Source organism: Trichoderma atroviride, chromosome 2 (genome assembly GCF_020647795.1).
Source record: "Trichoderma atroviride chromosome 2, complete sequence".
Taxonomy (NCBI): Eukaryota; Fungi; Ascomycota; class Sordariomycetes; order Hypocreales; family Hypocreaceae; genus Trichoderma; species Trichoderma atroviride.
The window spans coordinates 4,263,257-4,278,061 of record NC_089401.1 but is presented as its reverse complement, the minus strand read 5'-3'; the positions used below and the strand labels follow the sequence as shown (position 1 = coordinate 4,278,061).

At 51.2% G+C, this 14,805-nt stretch overlaps 6 protein-coding genes across 6 annotated transcripts; 3 read left to right on the top strand and 3 right to left on the bottom strand.

Moving 5' to 3' along the window:
- Positions 1-1,054: 1,054 nt before the first annotated feature.
- TrAtP1_004210 (uncharacterized protein) lies at positions 1,055-3,410 on the top strand. The gene is made up of 3 exons (XM_014083807.2): positions 1,055-1,790; positions 1,882-2,868; positions 2,952-3,410. The coding sequence occupies exons 1-3, from the start codon at positions 1,282-1,284 to the stop codon at positions 2,980-2,982; spliced, it is 1,527 nt and encodes a 508-aa protein (XP_013939282.1). The 5' UTR covers positions 1,055-1,281; the 3' UTR covers positions 2,983-3,410.
- TrAtP1_004209 (uncharacterized protein) lies at positions 3,411-5,547 on the bottom strand. Its single transcript, XM_014083806.2, has 4 exons — positions 5,158-5,547; positions 4,705-5,097; positions 4,171-4,646; positions 3,411-4,113 (listed from the first exon to the last, which is right to left on the bottom strand). The coding sequence occupies exons 1-4, from the start codon at positions 5,225-5,227 to the stop codon at positions 3,580-3,582; spliced, it is 1,473 nt and encodes a 490-aa protein (XP_013939281.2). The 5' UTR covers positions 5,228-5,547; the 3' UTR covers positions 3,411-3,579.
- Positions 5,548-5,748: 201 nt separating this feature from the next.
- On the top strand, positions 5,749-8,261 carry TrAtP1_004208 (uncharacterized protein). The gene is made up of 2 exons (XM_066112208.1): positions 5,749-7,884; positions 7,943-8,261. Exons 1-2 carry the CDS (start codon positions 5,986-5,988, stop codon positions 8,129-8,131), a joined length of 2,088 nt encoding a protein of 695 aa, XP_065968291.1. The 5' UTR covers positions 5,749-5,985; the 3' UTR covers positions 8,132-8,261.
- Positions 8,262-8,556: 295 nt separating this feature from the next.
- TrAtP1_004207 (uncharacterized protein) lies at positions 8,557-9,036 on the bottom strand (the record flags this gene model as incomplete). Its single annotated transcript, XM_014083805.2, has 3 exons — positions 8,557-8,596; positions 8,680-8,811; positions 8,915-9,036. The coding sequence occupies 3 exons, from the start codon at positions 9,034-9,036 to the stop codon at positions 8,557-8,559; spliced, it is 294 nt and encodes a 97-aa protein (XP_013939280.1).
- A 2,705-nt stretch (positions 9,037-11,741) lies between these two features.
- TrAtP1_004206 (uncharacterized protein) lies at positions 11,742-13,878 on the top strand. Its single transcript, XM_066112207.1, has 6 exons — positions 11,742-11,826; positions 12,471-12,580; positions 12,649-12,955; positions 13,024-13,265; positions 13,351-13,421; positions 13,482-13,878. The coding sequence occupies exons 2-6, from the start codon at positions 12,520-12,522 to the stop codon at positions 13,593-13,595; spliced, it is 795 nt and encodes a 264-aa protein (XP_065968290.1). The 5' UTR covers positions 11,742-11,826; positions 12,471-12,519; the 3' UTR covers positions 13,596-13,878.
- TrAtP1_004205 (uncharacterized protein) lies at positions 13,879-14,748 on the bottom strand. The gene has a single exon (XM_066112206.1). It carries the CDS (start codon positions 14,612-14,614, stop codon positions 14,081-14,083), a length of 534 nt encoding a protein of 177 aa, XP_065968289.1. The 5' UTR covers positions 14,615-14,748; the 3' UTR covers positions 13,879-14,080.
- Positions 14,749-14,805: the final 57 nt, after the last annotated feature.

The window sequence follows — 14,805 nt, the reverse complement described above, 5'->3', positions numbered from 1 at the left end:
AGACGAGGTTGTCTTGTTTTAGTCTCCGACATCTTGTTGATGATGACCTTTGGAGGTGTAAGCAAAGTGTCAACAAGTCCTCTTGGAGTTTATGAGTGTTGTGACAGTGGGTAGCGTTATTGCTTGCCCAACTAGGGTCAGAGTGCGATATAGTCATACTCGATTCATAAAGCAATCCGAGAGCTTATGCGCTCATCAGAAGCGATGCAAATCATATGATGCTGCTCAGATGAAAATCGAGCTACAAAGTACCAATAGTGCTTGTCTCGCAATTGAAAGAAACTTGAAGGTTTCGAAGCTTTATCCAGCGGCGTGTTGTCATGTACATATCACCAAGGCCGAGTCTCGAAAGATCAATCTCTAGCAAGCAGCTGCGTTTGATAAAGGCCTTTTGGGTCGCGATAAGAAAGTCAGTGATTGATTCTACTTCTTTAGGGCACATTGCAGTAAATATAATCTTCGTCAGCGCACTTGTTATATCTAAAGGGTTGCTATCCGGCGTTTCCAGCTACACTGAAACTAGTTCTACTTACCTGTGCCCGGATGCCACTCTGTGTCGACTCCACTGTTTTCTTCAATTATTTACGGCTTTTTCTTTGTTGTTTCTTTTATTCTTCCAAGTCATACAACTACAAGATTATATTTTCAGATTGGCTATTTTACGCATGCATTTCCTCATCGTGTACAAGTGTGTATGTAGAGCTCACATTGATCGCTAAGAGAAAAGCTCCCAGCCATCACCATAATCCTAGTAGGGCATATCCAGCCATGGCCATAAAAATTCATCGACATGATTTCCTACTACTTTTTCCAATTTTGAACTTTAAATCAATTGTTCCCGCTTCATTGACATATTCCTTCATTTTCTGAAAGCAATAATGTCCAGTGCTTTTCTTATTGACTTGCCTGTAGCAGTCCTAGCACTCAAAGAGGGGCTTACGAAATCTACATCTGTGGAGGGGCAATAATCCTTATCAGCTTATCAGGCCAAGTTGGGTTTAGAGTAAGAGTCATCCAGCTGCACACGATGAATTTTGACCACTCGACAGCGAAATGGGTGCTTGTGCAAACCTCCGCAATTTTATAGTGACAAAAACCTGGTAGGCTTTTGCCTTTCTCTCCACATCTTCGATAATCATCCCGTGTTTTCTTTCCACCAGGCATCCATTTAGAGCCCTACCGCTCCCCGACTGCCCGAAAGAAAACAATCCCTATACACTCTGAAGAATTCACCCCCCCCGAGTTCCTACGAATTGTCAGAGACTGCCCCGCCTAGCCACCATGTCTGACGATCCGAAATACGACGATATCCAGTCCGACTCTGACTCTGGAGAGTCCATCGACGCCCAGGACAACGCCGTCGAAGAAAAGGCCCTCAAGCCCGCCCTCAAGAAGTCCAACCCCGTCATCCCCGACAAGACGGTCGCAAAGCCCCCGTTGCCCCCACAGACCGATCCCAAGGATCTCGATGTTTCCATCCTGACGCCTCTCACCCCCGAGATTATTGCCCGACAAGCCACCATCAACATTGGTACCATTGGTCATGTCGCTCACGGAAAGTCCACCGTCGTCAAGGCCATTTCCGGTGTCCAGACAGTTCGATTCAAGAACGAGCTGATCCGTAACATCACCATCAAGCTGGGTTACGCCAACGCCAAGATCTACCAGTGCGATAACGCTGCATGCCCTCGTCCTGGCTGCTACCGAAGCTACGGCAGTGAGAAGGAGGTTGACCCTCCTTGCGAGAGAGATGGCTGCGGTGGCACATACCGTCTGCTGCGACATGTTTCGTACGTCTGCCGCCCTCTCCTTTCTTCCCCAACCCCATAGCCGTAGGAATTGCCAGATGAGAGCCGTATTATTGATACTTACATCTTCTAGATTTGTTGACTGCCCTGGTCACGATATTCTCATGAGCACCATGTTGTCAGGTGCAGCTGTCATGGACGCCGCCCTTCTGCTGATCGCAGGCAACGAATCCTGCCCTCAGCCTCAGACATCAGAGCATTTGGCCGCCATCGAGATCATGAAGCTCGAGAACATCATCATCCTGCAGAACAAGGTCGACCTGATGAGAGAAGAAATCACTCAACAGCACTTTGACTCGATCCTCAAGTTCATCCGTGGAACTGTTGCTGAGAAATCTCCCGTCATCCCCATCTCTGCTCAGCTCAAGGTCAACGTCGATGCCGTCCTCGATGCCATTGTCAACACCATCCCTGTTCCCGTCAGAGATCTCTCCCTTTCACCACACATGATCATCATTCGTTCCTTCGACGTCAACAAGCCCGGTGCTGAGATTGACGACCTGAAGGGTGGTGTTGCCGGTGGTAGTATCCTGCACGGCGTTCTCAAGCTTGGTGATGAGATCGAGATTCGCCCCGGTATTGTTTCCCGCGACAACAGCGGTGCTCTCAAGTGCACTCCTCTCTTCAGCAGAGTCATCTCTCTCAACTCAGAAGGCAACGACCTCAAGTACGCTGTTCCCGGTGGTCTGATTGGTGTCGGTACCCAGATCGATCCCACCCTTTGCCGTGCTGATCGTCTGGTCGGTTTCGTCCTGGGCCTCAAGGGCAAGCTCCCCGATATCTACAGCGAAATCGAAATCAACTTCTACCTCCTCCGACGTCTGCTTGGTGTCAAGACTGCCGATGGCAAGCAGGCCAAGGTCGCCAAGCTGGCCAAGAACGAAGTCATCATGGTCAACATTGGTTCCACATCCACCGGTGCCAAGGTTGCTGCCATCAAGAACGATGCTGCCAAGCTGATCCTAACCAGCCCCGTCTGCACGGATATTGGCGAGAAGGTTGCCCTCAGCCGACGTATCGACAAGCACTGGCGTCTTATTGGATGGGCTACAATTGCTGCGTAAGTTTTCCCTTCTCATTCTTTCAAACATTTATAATTTTCCATTGTTCTGTGAGAATTTAAAGCTAACGGAATTTCTACAGTGGTGTTACTCTGGAGCCCAGCTCTGCATAAGCATAGAGCTAGGAAAGAGTAAACTTATCTATGAAGCGATGTGTTATTATGGGTTTTGGGTGGGGAGCGAAAAAAGAAACTTATGCTTCGGGTTGTAGTATATCAGCAGAATTATCGACCTAACCAGCGATTTTTCTTGCAGCGGTGTGAAGAAACGGGGAAGGAGAAGGAGAGAAAAGGGGAGACAGCGATTAGTCGGTTCCAAACGAGCCATACAGCGCAGGATTGAAACGCCTTCCCAGAGGCTAGGTAGCGGCGTCAGGAAAGGTGCCCTTCATTGGTGCTATAAAGCTATAGAAGTTCTTTTTTTTTTCTTTACCCAGGATGATAATGGTGAAGAGAGAGAGAGAGAAAAGCACAAATAGCTGCTAGGTCAATTTTTGTGTTGAAGAATTGGACAATCCATAATATATAAATCATCATGCAAGTCTCTACTTTCGTACTTTACGTGCGTGTGCCACCAAGTTTTCTATAACCCCCTCAAATGCCTCCCGATCCCCAATCTTTTCATCCGTCCGTTTTGTCCAGTAATCCAGCATCTCCTTGGCCGCTCCCTGCATGGCCTCCAACTTGGCCACATGGCCCTTTAGTTCCTCATCAGTCATGCCATTCAATGCCTCGTCTGTCGTCTGGCAGACATGTTTTGCCACTACCAGGTCCAACTCTGGCGGGGGGAGGCGGTCCTTTCCTCCTCTTAGACGCCAATGGTTTGCCGTGCGAGTCTACTGATGTTGATGAGGCATTTCCATCGCCTTGGTTTAGTCTGGTCGCCGAGCGCAAGTCACTTGACCCTCTAGGCGAGGCGGCAGGAATATTAAGCGACGGCAACACAAGCTTCTTTTGCTTGGATGCCGGAAGAATTTCGTCCAAGTCCACGGGGACTCCGAGAGAGACGAGAAACAGACGGCGGGTTCGCGAACGGATCCAGTCGGGCGGTGCCAGGGGCGGGGGAGCAACGAGCTGAGACCATAGAGAGGCGGAGCGTGGCGTGAGGAAAATGGATGATGAGTCTTTTGATATCGGTGGGAAGGCCCGGAAGTCGAGTTCCTCGGGAGGGAAGAGGTCATGTAAACAAGGTTCAATTGCGGAAGTGACTTCATCAGGGCTCAGCCCATCAAAGTCGGGTATCGACTATAAGGGGGGTTAGCACTGAGTTAATACGTGTGTATATCTTTGCGGTGCACATACAAATGGTAATGAGTGTTGTGGTTGAACTGGGAGAGGTGCCGATGTGGTAGTCGTAGTAGGTTCAGCGTGTTGGAAACCAGCCTCAAAGTCATCAAAGTCATCATCGTGGCCGCCCTCTTCAAAGTCGTCAAAGTCATCTCCAAAATCGTCATCCTCGCCGCCTTCCTTCTCATCTCCGAAATCGTCTCCGAAATCGTCTGCCTTCTCGTCCTCTTTCTGGTCCTCTATCTCTTCTTCTTTTTCAACTTCTTCCTCAGCTTCTTTCTCGATTTCTTTCTCGTCTACCTTCTCGTCTACCTTCTCGTCTACCTTCTCGTCTCTTTTCTCGCCTTCCTCGGCCATCACACCGTCATCGTCATCGCCACCTCCACTACCAGTATTAGTTACTTCTGTTGGCTTGGCCAAGACCGTTGGCTGAGATGATATAGACTCTCTTCTCGAATGGGCTGCAGAAAGAGCAGGCGAAAGAGGGACGTCTTTGATAGAGTCAATAAATTATCTGAAGGAATTTTCAAGCTTAAAGTGTATGCGTACCAGAAATAGCATCTTCGTTGCCACTCCTTAACTCGCCATTAGGGTTCAATATAATATCAGGGGTAGCGTCTGCTTTATGCTTCTCCAGCTCCTGCGGCGTGTCTTGGCCGGGATAGTCACCAACGGACTCTTCGACCATCGTTACAGGAATATCGGTCGGCTCGAGAGGAGTGGGGGGCGTTGGCTCGGAAGCAATTTCGGACACGACGGCAATCTCATCTGGCTCAGCATCTTGCTCTCTCTTCTCGTACGCCTCGGTGCCGGGCACTTCTCCATATGACGGTTCGTTGTCGACCAGTTCCACTCGTGTCTTGGGGACCGGTGAGCTAACGCCGGGGCTCGTGGGTGCGGACTGTGCGTCCGTGAACTGATCCTCCGAATCTGAAGCCTCAGCTATCCAAACATGTCAGCCCAACTTCATCAAAATACACTTGCTGAGAGTTGAAGACTTACCAAGCTGATGGGCCCCCGGGTCCTCGACGTGGGTCTGTGGCGGGGGTTCAAGATCCCGGGAGTCCGCCATTGTGTTCTGCTGGTGCTCTATTAAGCTGAGAAACTATTAATCAATCAAGTAGGTAGTATTTGACTGCGAGATTCAATTGGTCGAGGTGAATGTCGAGTGGCTGGTTCGTAGCAACGAGGCTGTGGTTCTATCTTCGGCGTCGAGGCCAGGCACTTGAAGGCCTTCAGGACATAACGGTGCCGCGCAATGACTCGGCGGTATAGAATGTGCTGGGGCAAATCTAGGGGTAAAAAGAGAGGCAAGAATGCCTAAAACTGCACGTAGAAGTGTCAATATCGTCGCCAGTAGTGGTGAGCTCAATCAGTCTCCCGATAACATGGAAGCTCTCGAGAGTGGGAGTACTATCATCACGTGGGAATGGCTATTATGCCATGCTTCAAGGGGTCGGCTGTGGCTTGTGCTATGCAGCACTAAATAATGTGGCTGGAGATCCCAGCACCGTGGACTCCCCAGCCACACCACGGCTGCGCGTGCTGGGTCTTGATCTAAAGCTCCCAGAAAACATGACCGCGAAAAAAGCACCTGGTCAACCGTAGCCTTGGACCGCCTCGATCTTTTGTTTTCTTCGCCATCGGCTCCGAACCATCCCAAGGCGAGCTTTCGGCAGTCCGCTACGGTTCTCAATTCCCTTCATTCATCTTAGCCGAGCCTTTGGCTATCATGAAAACTTGCTAAATCTGACTCTTCACAAGCTGCTCCCTCTCGCCCTTCGCGACCGACGATTCAGATAGAAAGAAGACAATCTCGCGCCAGTCGCCATGTTTTCAACTCCGAACTCTTCAGGTGCCGCGCCCAACAGCACAACCAGCACTGCGCCGGCCGGTGGAGGATTGTTTGGCAATGCTGCTGCTACGTCTGGAGCGCCCAAGTTTTCCTTTGGTAATGCAACAACAACTCCCGCTACCAACCCTCCAGGATCTCTTTTCGGAGGCCAGAACGCTGCCGCTGCACCAAAACCTGCTGGAGGTCTCTTTGGTGGAGCTGCTGCTGCTTCTTCATCTGCTACTCCAGCCACTGCTGCTGGGGGTCTATTTGGAGGAGCCTCAACCACACCGGCGACAGGCGGCATGTTTGGCGGCGCGACCACTACAGCAGCAGCCTCTACCACACCGGCGACTGGTGGGCTATTTGGCAACACGAAAACAAGCACTGCAGCACCAGCCGCTGGCGGTCTGTTTGGCAATAAACCTGCATCGACTACTCCTTCGACTGGTGGCTTGTTCGGGAACAATGCCAGCCAGACACCAAGCACTGCGACAGCTCCAGCTCTAGGCTTGTTTGGAAACAAGCCAGCTCCTGCTGCCCAACCGACTACCCCGACCACTGCTGCTGGAGCGACAACACCTGCCAGACCATTATTTGCACAATCGACAACGCCTGCCGGCGCGCCCCCCGCAAACCCAGCCAAACCTGCGGGTGGCAATTTGTTCGGAACCGCTGCCAGCACTGCTCCAGCTGCTGGCGGTTTGTTTGGAGCTGCCAGGCCTGCTGCTGCCTCGACTGCGACAACGCAACCTGCGGCCACCACTACATCAGGATCAGGACTGTTCGGCGGTGGAGCCCAATCAGCCACGAGTGGTCTATTTGGCAACAAGCCTGCTGCTACCACTACTCCCGCTACCAAACCGGCTGCTGGAGGACTCTTTGGCAATACCGCTGCTAGTACTGCGCAGCCTGCAGCCTCTACAGCCGCCGCAGCGCCGGCCAGTGCTGGAACGACGAATTCTCTCTTTGGAGCTAAACCTGCCGCCACTACAGCCCCAGCAGCAGCAGCTGGCGGAGGCCTCTTTGGTACCGCTGCTCCTACCACAACCTCTGCAGCTTCAGCATCTACTCCGGCACCTGCTGCTGCAGGAGGTCTCTTTGGTCTGAAGCCTGCTGGCACTGCTGCTACGACTACATCTTCAGCAGCTCCTACAACAACTGCCGCAGCTGGTGGCCTGTTTGGCACCACTTCTCAAGCTCCTGCTGCCACCGCCAAACCTGCTACCTCACTGTTCGGTACTGCCACGCCTCAGCCTGCCGCGACCACGGCTACTACAACGGCAGCACCAGCGGCCGGCACGACTACTGCTGGTGCGGGTGGCCTATTCGGAGCCAAGCCCGCTGGTGACAAAGATGCGGCGAAGCCCGCCGCTCAAACAACCACCACAAGCGCATTGGGCGCGTCCACCAATGGACCTCCATCTCAGATGGCCCGGCTGAAGAATAAGACGATGGAGGATATTGTCACTCGATGGGCCTCGGATCTATCAAAATACCAAAAGGAGTTCAAGGACCAAGCCACTATTGTGTCCAACTGGGACAGAAATTTGGTGGACAATGGTGAAAAGATCCAGAAACTGTATCTGGATACCTTTGAAGCGGAGCGAGCGAGCCATGAGATTGAGCGCCAACTCGCTGCCGTGGAGAGCCAACAAGAGGAGCTGGAGGCCTGGCTGAACCGATACGAGTCAGAGGTCCAAGACATGTTTTCCAAGCAGATGGGCCCTGGTGAACAGCTTGGAGGACCGGACCAGGAGCGTGAGCGCACCTATAAGTTAGCGGAGAAGCTCACACAACAACTCGATGAGAAGTCGCGAGACCTATCCAAGATGGTCAAGGAGATCAACGAAATTTCTGGAACATTGAGCAAGGGAGCCAAGGCTGAGGATCCAGTAAGTTTTACCATTGGCAAAATCTTGACAAAATGTATATGCTAACACGATGATGCAGCTGAGCCAGATTGTTCGCGTACTGAACGGCCATCTTACTCAATTGCAATGGATTGACGCCAACGCCTCAGCTCTACAGGCCAAGGTCACGGCCGCGCAAAAGTCGAGCAGCAACTTGGGTAGTCACTACGGTAGCGGAGAGAGCGACGTGGCGGAGAGCTTCTACAGATCCTACATGGGACGGAGGTGATGTACCTAATTACGAGGCATTGATGATATAAATTGGAGTTTTGGGATGGCATCAGGGAAGAATGAATCTAATAAAGGTCTTTCACACGCACGACCGATTGAGGGACATGCATCTGGTGGACACAACAACATTGGAGTAGCTCTTGTTTTTTTTATTTCCTTTATATATTTGGTTGTTTCTGTGAGGGGGGGAAGAGTCATGTAGCTGTACAGTACCTTAGACGGCAACAAGGGGAAAGAAAATACGCAAGCATATTGAGACAACATGTAGCGCAGCTCCGCTCAACCCAGGGTAGCTGTTGGTTACAGACTTTAGCTTAAACACAGCTCAGCTCAGCGGATGGGCCGACATGAGATGGACATTTTTTTTTTTTCTTTGTCTCTTATTTCAGTTTTGATATCTCTTTTGAGGCGTTTTCGTCCTGCTTAGTTCTGCTCGCCGCCCTGCTCCTTGGTAATCTCATCGCTAAAGAAGTAGCATGGCTTCGTTAGCGGTGCCGTCCTGACTTGAATTGAGAGGGGGGTTACAAGGACTTGTGTTGCGCATACATGTGCTTGGCAAGGCGATCGAGGTGCTCTTGCTGCTCGGTGAGCTTCTTCCTGAGCTCCACGAGCTTTTCCTTTTCGCGCTGGCGGATGGCGTACTCCTCCGAGGCCCGCTCACGGCGCTGGAAAGCGTCTCTGCAAAGTCGCAAAGCTGTCAGACTTGAGAAAAAAAATATTGCAATTGAAAGCCAGATGAAATGGTGGGGAGGATTGAATCCTTCTTTTTTTTTCCACTTACCCTGCGCCGCCGGTCTTGGGAGGAGCACCAGTGTCGCCTTCGCTCATGGCTCGAGCAGTGGTGCTGAAGGCAGCGCGCATGGGACGGAAGACGGCCGTCTTGGTGAGGGTGGTGCGAAGCATCTTGATGTTGTGTGAGGGAGAGAGGTGGTGATTTTGTTCGTTGCTGAAAAAAAGACAAGGAAAGAAGAGGGTAAAAACGTGGAGGAGGGAAGGATTGAGGTTATAAACGGGAACGGAACGGTGCCTGCAGCAGCAATTGGATGGAGCTTTTGTCCGAGGTGCTGGCCTGAGGAGCCGAATCGCTGCTGGCGCAAATGGAGCTAGCAGTATGGAATGCTAAATTGCAGCACAGAAGAGCTTCCTTTAGAGTGGTGTGAGGGGCTGAAAGGCGAGCGTCATCGAAAGCCGCCCACTATTTCGGATTGGGGACGGCGAAAGTGGTTCGACGCGGGCTGATGGAGGTTTCTTTAGTGGTTAGTGGTTTGGCATGTGGGGGGGACAAGAGAGAACTTTGTAGAATTGCGATTGGAATTGCAATTTCGTGCAGCGATTGAAATGGGAGCATTGCCATGAATTAATTGTATGTAATAGTAGACATTAGCCTCGGAAGGATATGCGCTATATTATTATGGAGGTCTTCTGGAACGATGCTATTCACAGAGTGGGCACCAGAGACAAGCTTGTGATGAGCTCATGACAAAGCTCCTTCGACAAAATTTTACGCGACTAACCCATTATCATGAATATTGGGGGGAAAAGCTAAATCTCAACATCAAGCTCCGCGTATCACGATATGCTCTGGTGGACTGATCGGAAGCAACGACGAATCGTGGGGCACATGACAAAGGGCGTCGGGAGATTTTGGCGCAAATGGCTATATTCGGGTAAACAGAATCAACCTTCGATCCGTAGATGTTCAAGACTGAATAATGGTTGAAACATACCACTGCGCAAGCAAATCAACCAATATAACAAACATTGAATTGTTTGGTCGATTATCTGCCGTATATCCCGGGTAGGCAAGGTTTATGAAAGTATAACATGGGGAAAATGCGCAGCTAGAATTGCACCAAGAAGTAGACATCTTGCATGGGGTTTTCTTGGCCTTCTATATCATAACAGGTCGCCTAGGTAAGGCATATATACTCAAATCTATCAGCGAAAGAAGCATCTTAGATCGACTGTATTCATATCCCAAGACTCGAGGCTAGCATGATGGGTACTTGTGCCTGATCTGGACGATCCTATCCAGCAGGGATAGCGAACTCCGACCATCTCCACTCAGCTATTTCGATATTCATAAGATTCAAACACATGCAGCGCCTGATATCTGGACTTATCCTGATTTACTCAACGCGGCCGTGTAAGAGTTTATCTAAGGGCTGATAAGGTACCCTCCTATAAGTCGGCTCTGAGTATCGTCTCATTTTCAATACCACTATACGATATAAATAATACGAAAGTGAACAGCTCCCTTTTCTATTTCTTTTTCCTTTTTCATTTCGTTCAGCACACTATTGCTCGCACAAGAGATGGAAACAGGAACTTGTTATTCACACCCCGGGTTCATTATCCAGCACTCGAGTTGTGGCCAATGTCACGAAATCACAGTTATTTGACCGGTTGCCTCTTAAGCCACGGCTGGGCTGCAGGATAATAAAACGGAAAAGGGCACTGAACAATACTACTAGGTAACCGTTACCCCTTGAGTGAATCCAAACGAGGCGCATTTGGGTCTGCTATGCAATGGTTGCTCAACGAGAAATATCGCGATCATATCGCCAAAGCAAGAGCCGGTAGATCAAAAGATCTCGTGGGAGATCTTGTGGATAAGTAATAGGGAGCATGAGTAATGGTAATTTAACTCAGATGACTCCCTACGATCTGGGCCAGTGAGATTAGCAGCCTCGGCCTAGAGCGGCTTCGAGTCCAGAGAGCTGGCTGGACGAACGTTCCGTGAAAGGAGATTGAATCTGAGATGGCTGTACCCTTGCTCTCCGAGTACCTGATCTTGTATACACCGCGTGGCAGAATCCCATGTTCATCCCATGTTCTTTCGATTGCGTATCAGCTCGCCACCAAGCTAAAATTAGAGATCAGGAGCCTAACGATGCGCTGAATATGAGAGTCAAGTCGAGTTCAAAAGCCGGACTTTGTCGCTGCTGCGATACAACGGGAGTACATGAACCGGAAACTGCATTGACTGACGGCCAGGCTCTTGGTAACGATAAGAGAGATGAGTGAATGCGAATGGGTGACAACAGCGTTGGGCACCCAGTCACCATCACAAACAAGAACCGTGGAAAGTGGTGGCTTTGGACCGAATCATGGGCAACCAAGGCACAGCAAACAGGGACTTACTCGGTAGGGAGATGGCGATGACGACGTCAAAGCCCAACGCAACGGCTGCGTCTCCAGCTGCCTTGCAACCAATCCAGACCTACGTCAACGCCACCCGCGAGGTGCATTAGCAGTTCATTTACTCGAAGGTACCCGCTGCGTCGTTAGGCCCAGCACAGGGATGTAAGGCACGATAATTGCTCTGACGTGATGGTTGGAGGGCCTGGTACCTGCGGTCTACAAAATACCCAGCTGAGTCAGTGCGGCCAGCCGTGCTAAAGCGTGCTAAAGGCCCCGTCGTTTGCAGAGCGTCTGGGCTAGCGCCAGGTATCGCCTTGTACCCGACCCAAAGCCGACCGTCCTGCCCCCCCCGGTGCCCTGAAAAGGGTGAGGCGCCAGGCTCCTGTACGGCACGTGAGACCAGCGCAAAAGCCACTCCCATGTTAAAGCCAATGTGCTGGCTGCTCGGGACCCTCATCTACAGCTCTCTCTAATCTTGCCCTTTCTTTTCCTTTCTTCTCTCAACGAAACAACAAATACCCCCTTTTCCTGAACCGCGTCCCATCGACCGTACGTATCTCCCTCTGCCCGTGCATCCTGCTGAAATCGCCGTCCCTGCCCTCCTCTCCCCTCGACAGCAGCCCATATTCCTCCCAGCTGCCGCCTGGCAGCATTCCCGCACTTCGGTATGTGAGCGCCTTATGGGATGGCGCGCGCCCCTCATCGCTTTCGTCATGGCCTGGCACCACCCCTGGCCCAGCAGAAGCAGCGCTTCGAGGGGCCTCAGTCGCGTTGGGACAGCCGGGCCTCTGCTTTGCGATTGTGCCAGCCCTCGTCGGCCGCCTCGCCTCTGTCGATTGGAGGCCTGCGTGTCTGTCGCGGTAGCTGGCGCATTCATTGCTGCTCTCGAAGCCCCCCTTTGGTGGGGTTTAGGAGCGGGGGAGCAAGCCTCACTCTGGGCCTTGTCGTAAAGTCAGCCCTGCGGCACTTGTTCCTGCCACGGTGCTTTTCTTGCGCAAATATTCACGTTTCTGCCTTGACGAGGCTGTGGCTGCTGCCTTGCTCCCAAAAACCGGATTTTTCTCCCATTCGCGATTTTCATCCACCATTTTCCATTTGCATTTCTCTTTGTTCAACCTCCCAAACGAACCCACGCCTATTGCGTTACGCCGCCACCTGAGGACGCGTACATCTTGCTAACCGACTGATAACAGCTGCTCCAAAAAAACCACCAAAAAAAAAGTTCAAAAATCTACCGTCAAAATGGGTCACGAAGATGCTGTTTACCTGGCCAAGCTCGCCGAGCAGGCTGAGCGATATGAGGGTTCGTTGCTCGCTGATGTCTCCGTCCCTGTTCGATGGACCGATTGCGCTGACTGCGACCGCCTATAGAGATGGTTGAGAACATGAAGATCGTCGCCTCCGAGGACCGCGACCTGACCGTCGAGGAGCGCAACCTTCTCTCCGTCGCCTACAAGAACGTCATTGGTGCTCGCCGCGCCTCTTGGAGAATAGTCACTTCTATCGAGCAGAAGGAGGAGTCTAAGGGCAACTCTTCCCAGGTCACCCTTATCAAGGAGTACCGCCAGAAGATCGAGAACGAGCTTGCCAAGATCTGCGACGATATCCTTGAGGTTCTCGACCAGCACCTGATCCCCTCTGCCAAGTCTGGCGAGTCCAAGGTCTTTTACCACAAGATGTGCGCACGCCATACCATCCAAAGCCGTAGCATGACGTGTTGAGCTAATTTCTTTTTCCTCGTTACAGGAAGGGTGACTACCACCGTTACCTCGCTGAGTTCGCTATTGGCGACCGCCGCAAGGACTCTGCCGACAAGTCCCTCGAGGCTTACAAGGCTGCCACCGAGGTTGCCCAGACTGAGCTGCCTCCCACCCACCCCATCCGCCTTGGACTTGCCCTCAACTTCTCCGTCTTCTACTACGAGATCCTCAACGCTCCCGACCAGGCTTGCCACCTCGCCAAGCAGGCCTTTGACGATGCTATTGCTGGTAAGTCTCTTTTTAAACTTGCCAAAGACGTGCCAGCGTCATTGGCGCTTAGTAATAATCACTTTTGCTAACACACTCATTACAGAGCTCGACACCCTCAGCGAGGAGAGCTACAAGGACTCCACTCTCATCATGCAGCTGCTCCGTGACAACCTCGTACGTACATACTCTATTCCCATTAACTGGCTACATCCTTTTTGCTAACTCAGTTTAAAGACCCTCTGGACCTCCTCCGAGGCCGAGACCTCCGGCCAGGCTGATGCCCCTGCTAAGGAGGAGACCCCTGCTGAGGCTGCTGCTCCCGCCGCCGAAGAGCCCAAGGCTGAGTAAGTTCAGGGGAGCACGGTATAAATCTCTAGGCTTGGGTCGCTTTGTTATCGGATGGGCTGGTGTCTACGGTGTGGATGGAAGACTTCGTTTTTGATCAAGAGCTTCGGCATCGTTTTAGGTAAAACACGCAAACTATTTTCGGGAAGGAATCGATTTGGTTCCCCCCTTTACGGACTGGCAGGGAGGATGAAGAAGAAGAGCATATTGGAGGTTCTGCTTTTAGACTCTTGATGCGTAGCCGTCTGGACAAATAAAAACTACTAAAATTGCTTTTTAATATTATATTATATGAACCAGAACTCTTCTATTTTTTGCCTAACATTGATCCATTTCGCTCCTAGATGCGCCTTGCTTAAACACGATTTTGCCCAACATTTCCAAGTGTTCCCAAATTAAGACTCCCTTCTCTTCCCCCCTGGTTTAGCGACACGACGAGCTGGTCGGCTTGACTCTTTCTTATCTGATACTGACGCATGATTCTCATCTCATGCATCTTCTACAACGGCAAAGTGGACTTTAAGCCAAAGGCTACAATCTTGGCAGCCAACCATGAGCACCCCTTCGTGCTCAACCTCTTCTAAATCTGTCTCCTGAAAGGCGTATCCATGGTTATTGCCGCAGCGACAGGATCTATACCAGCGCTCCTCCTCTTCGTCAAACGGCAAATCATCTAAATCCACGTTTTCAATACCTGTTTGAAAACGTGCCTGTGAATCACAAGCGTTTTCTCTGGAAAGTCGCAGGCCTGCGTCGTAAGTACTGCGCTGATGAGGTGATGAGAGGATTGTGAAGGCCTGTGTGATTTGGTCGACGGTGTAGAGCTGAGAATTTGAGGGTCTCGAGTGAGATGGCAGGGACGCTGATGATGGTGTCGATGAGGATGCGGCCTTGTCTGGATGATGCCGCAGAAGAGCTCGGCGATAGGCCTGTTTGATGAGTGTGGAGGGGTCAGGCAGGGAGCTGAGGATTGTGGGGGTGAGACCGAGGACGTCGTAGTGAGATGGCGATGTGAGGGCCATAATTTGGGGAGGATGAGTTTTTTCTTAGGATGTTTATTCAGAAAAAATGTGGTATGAAAGATGACGTTTATGTGGATTTCTTGATACTACATGGGTTTGGATGTTTTTTTTACTTGAAGATATTTTGAGGCGGCAAATTTAGACATTGGAATCACGTGATGCTGTTGAGCCTTTGATACTCAAAATCGCAA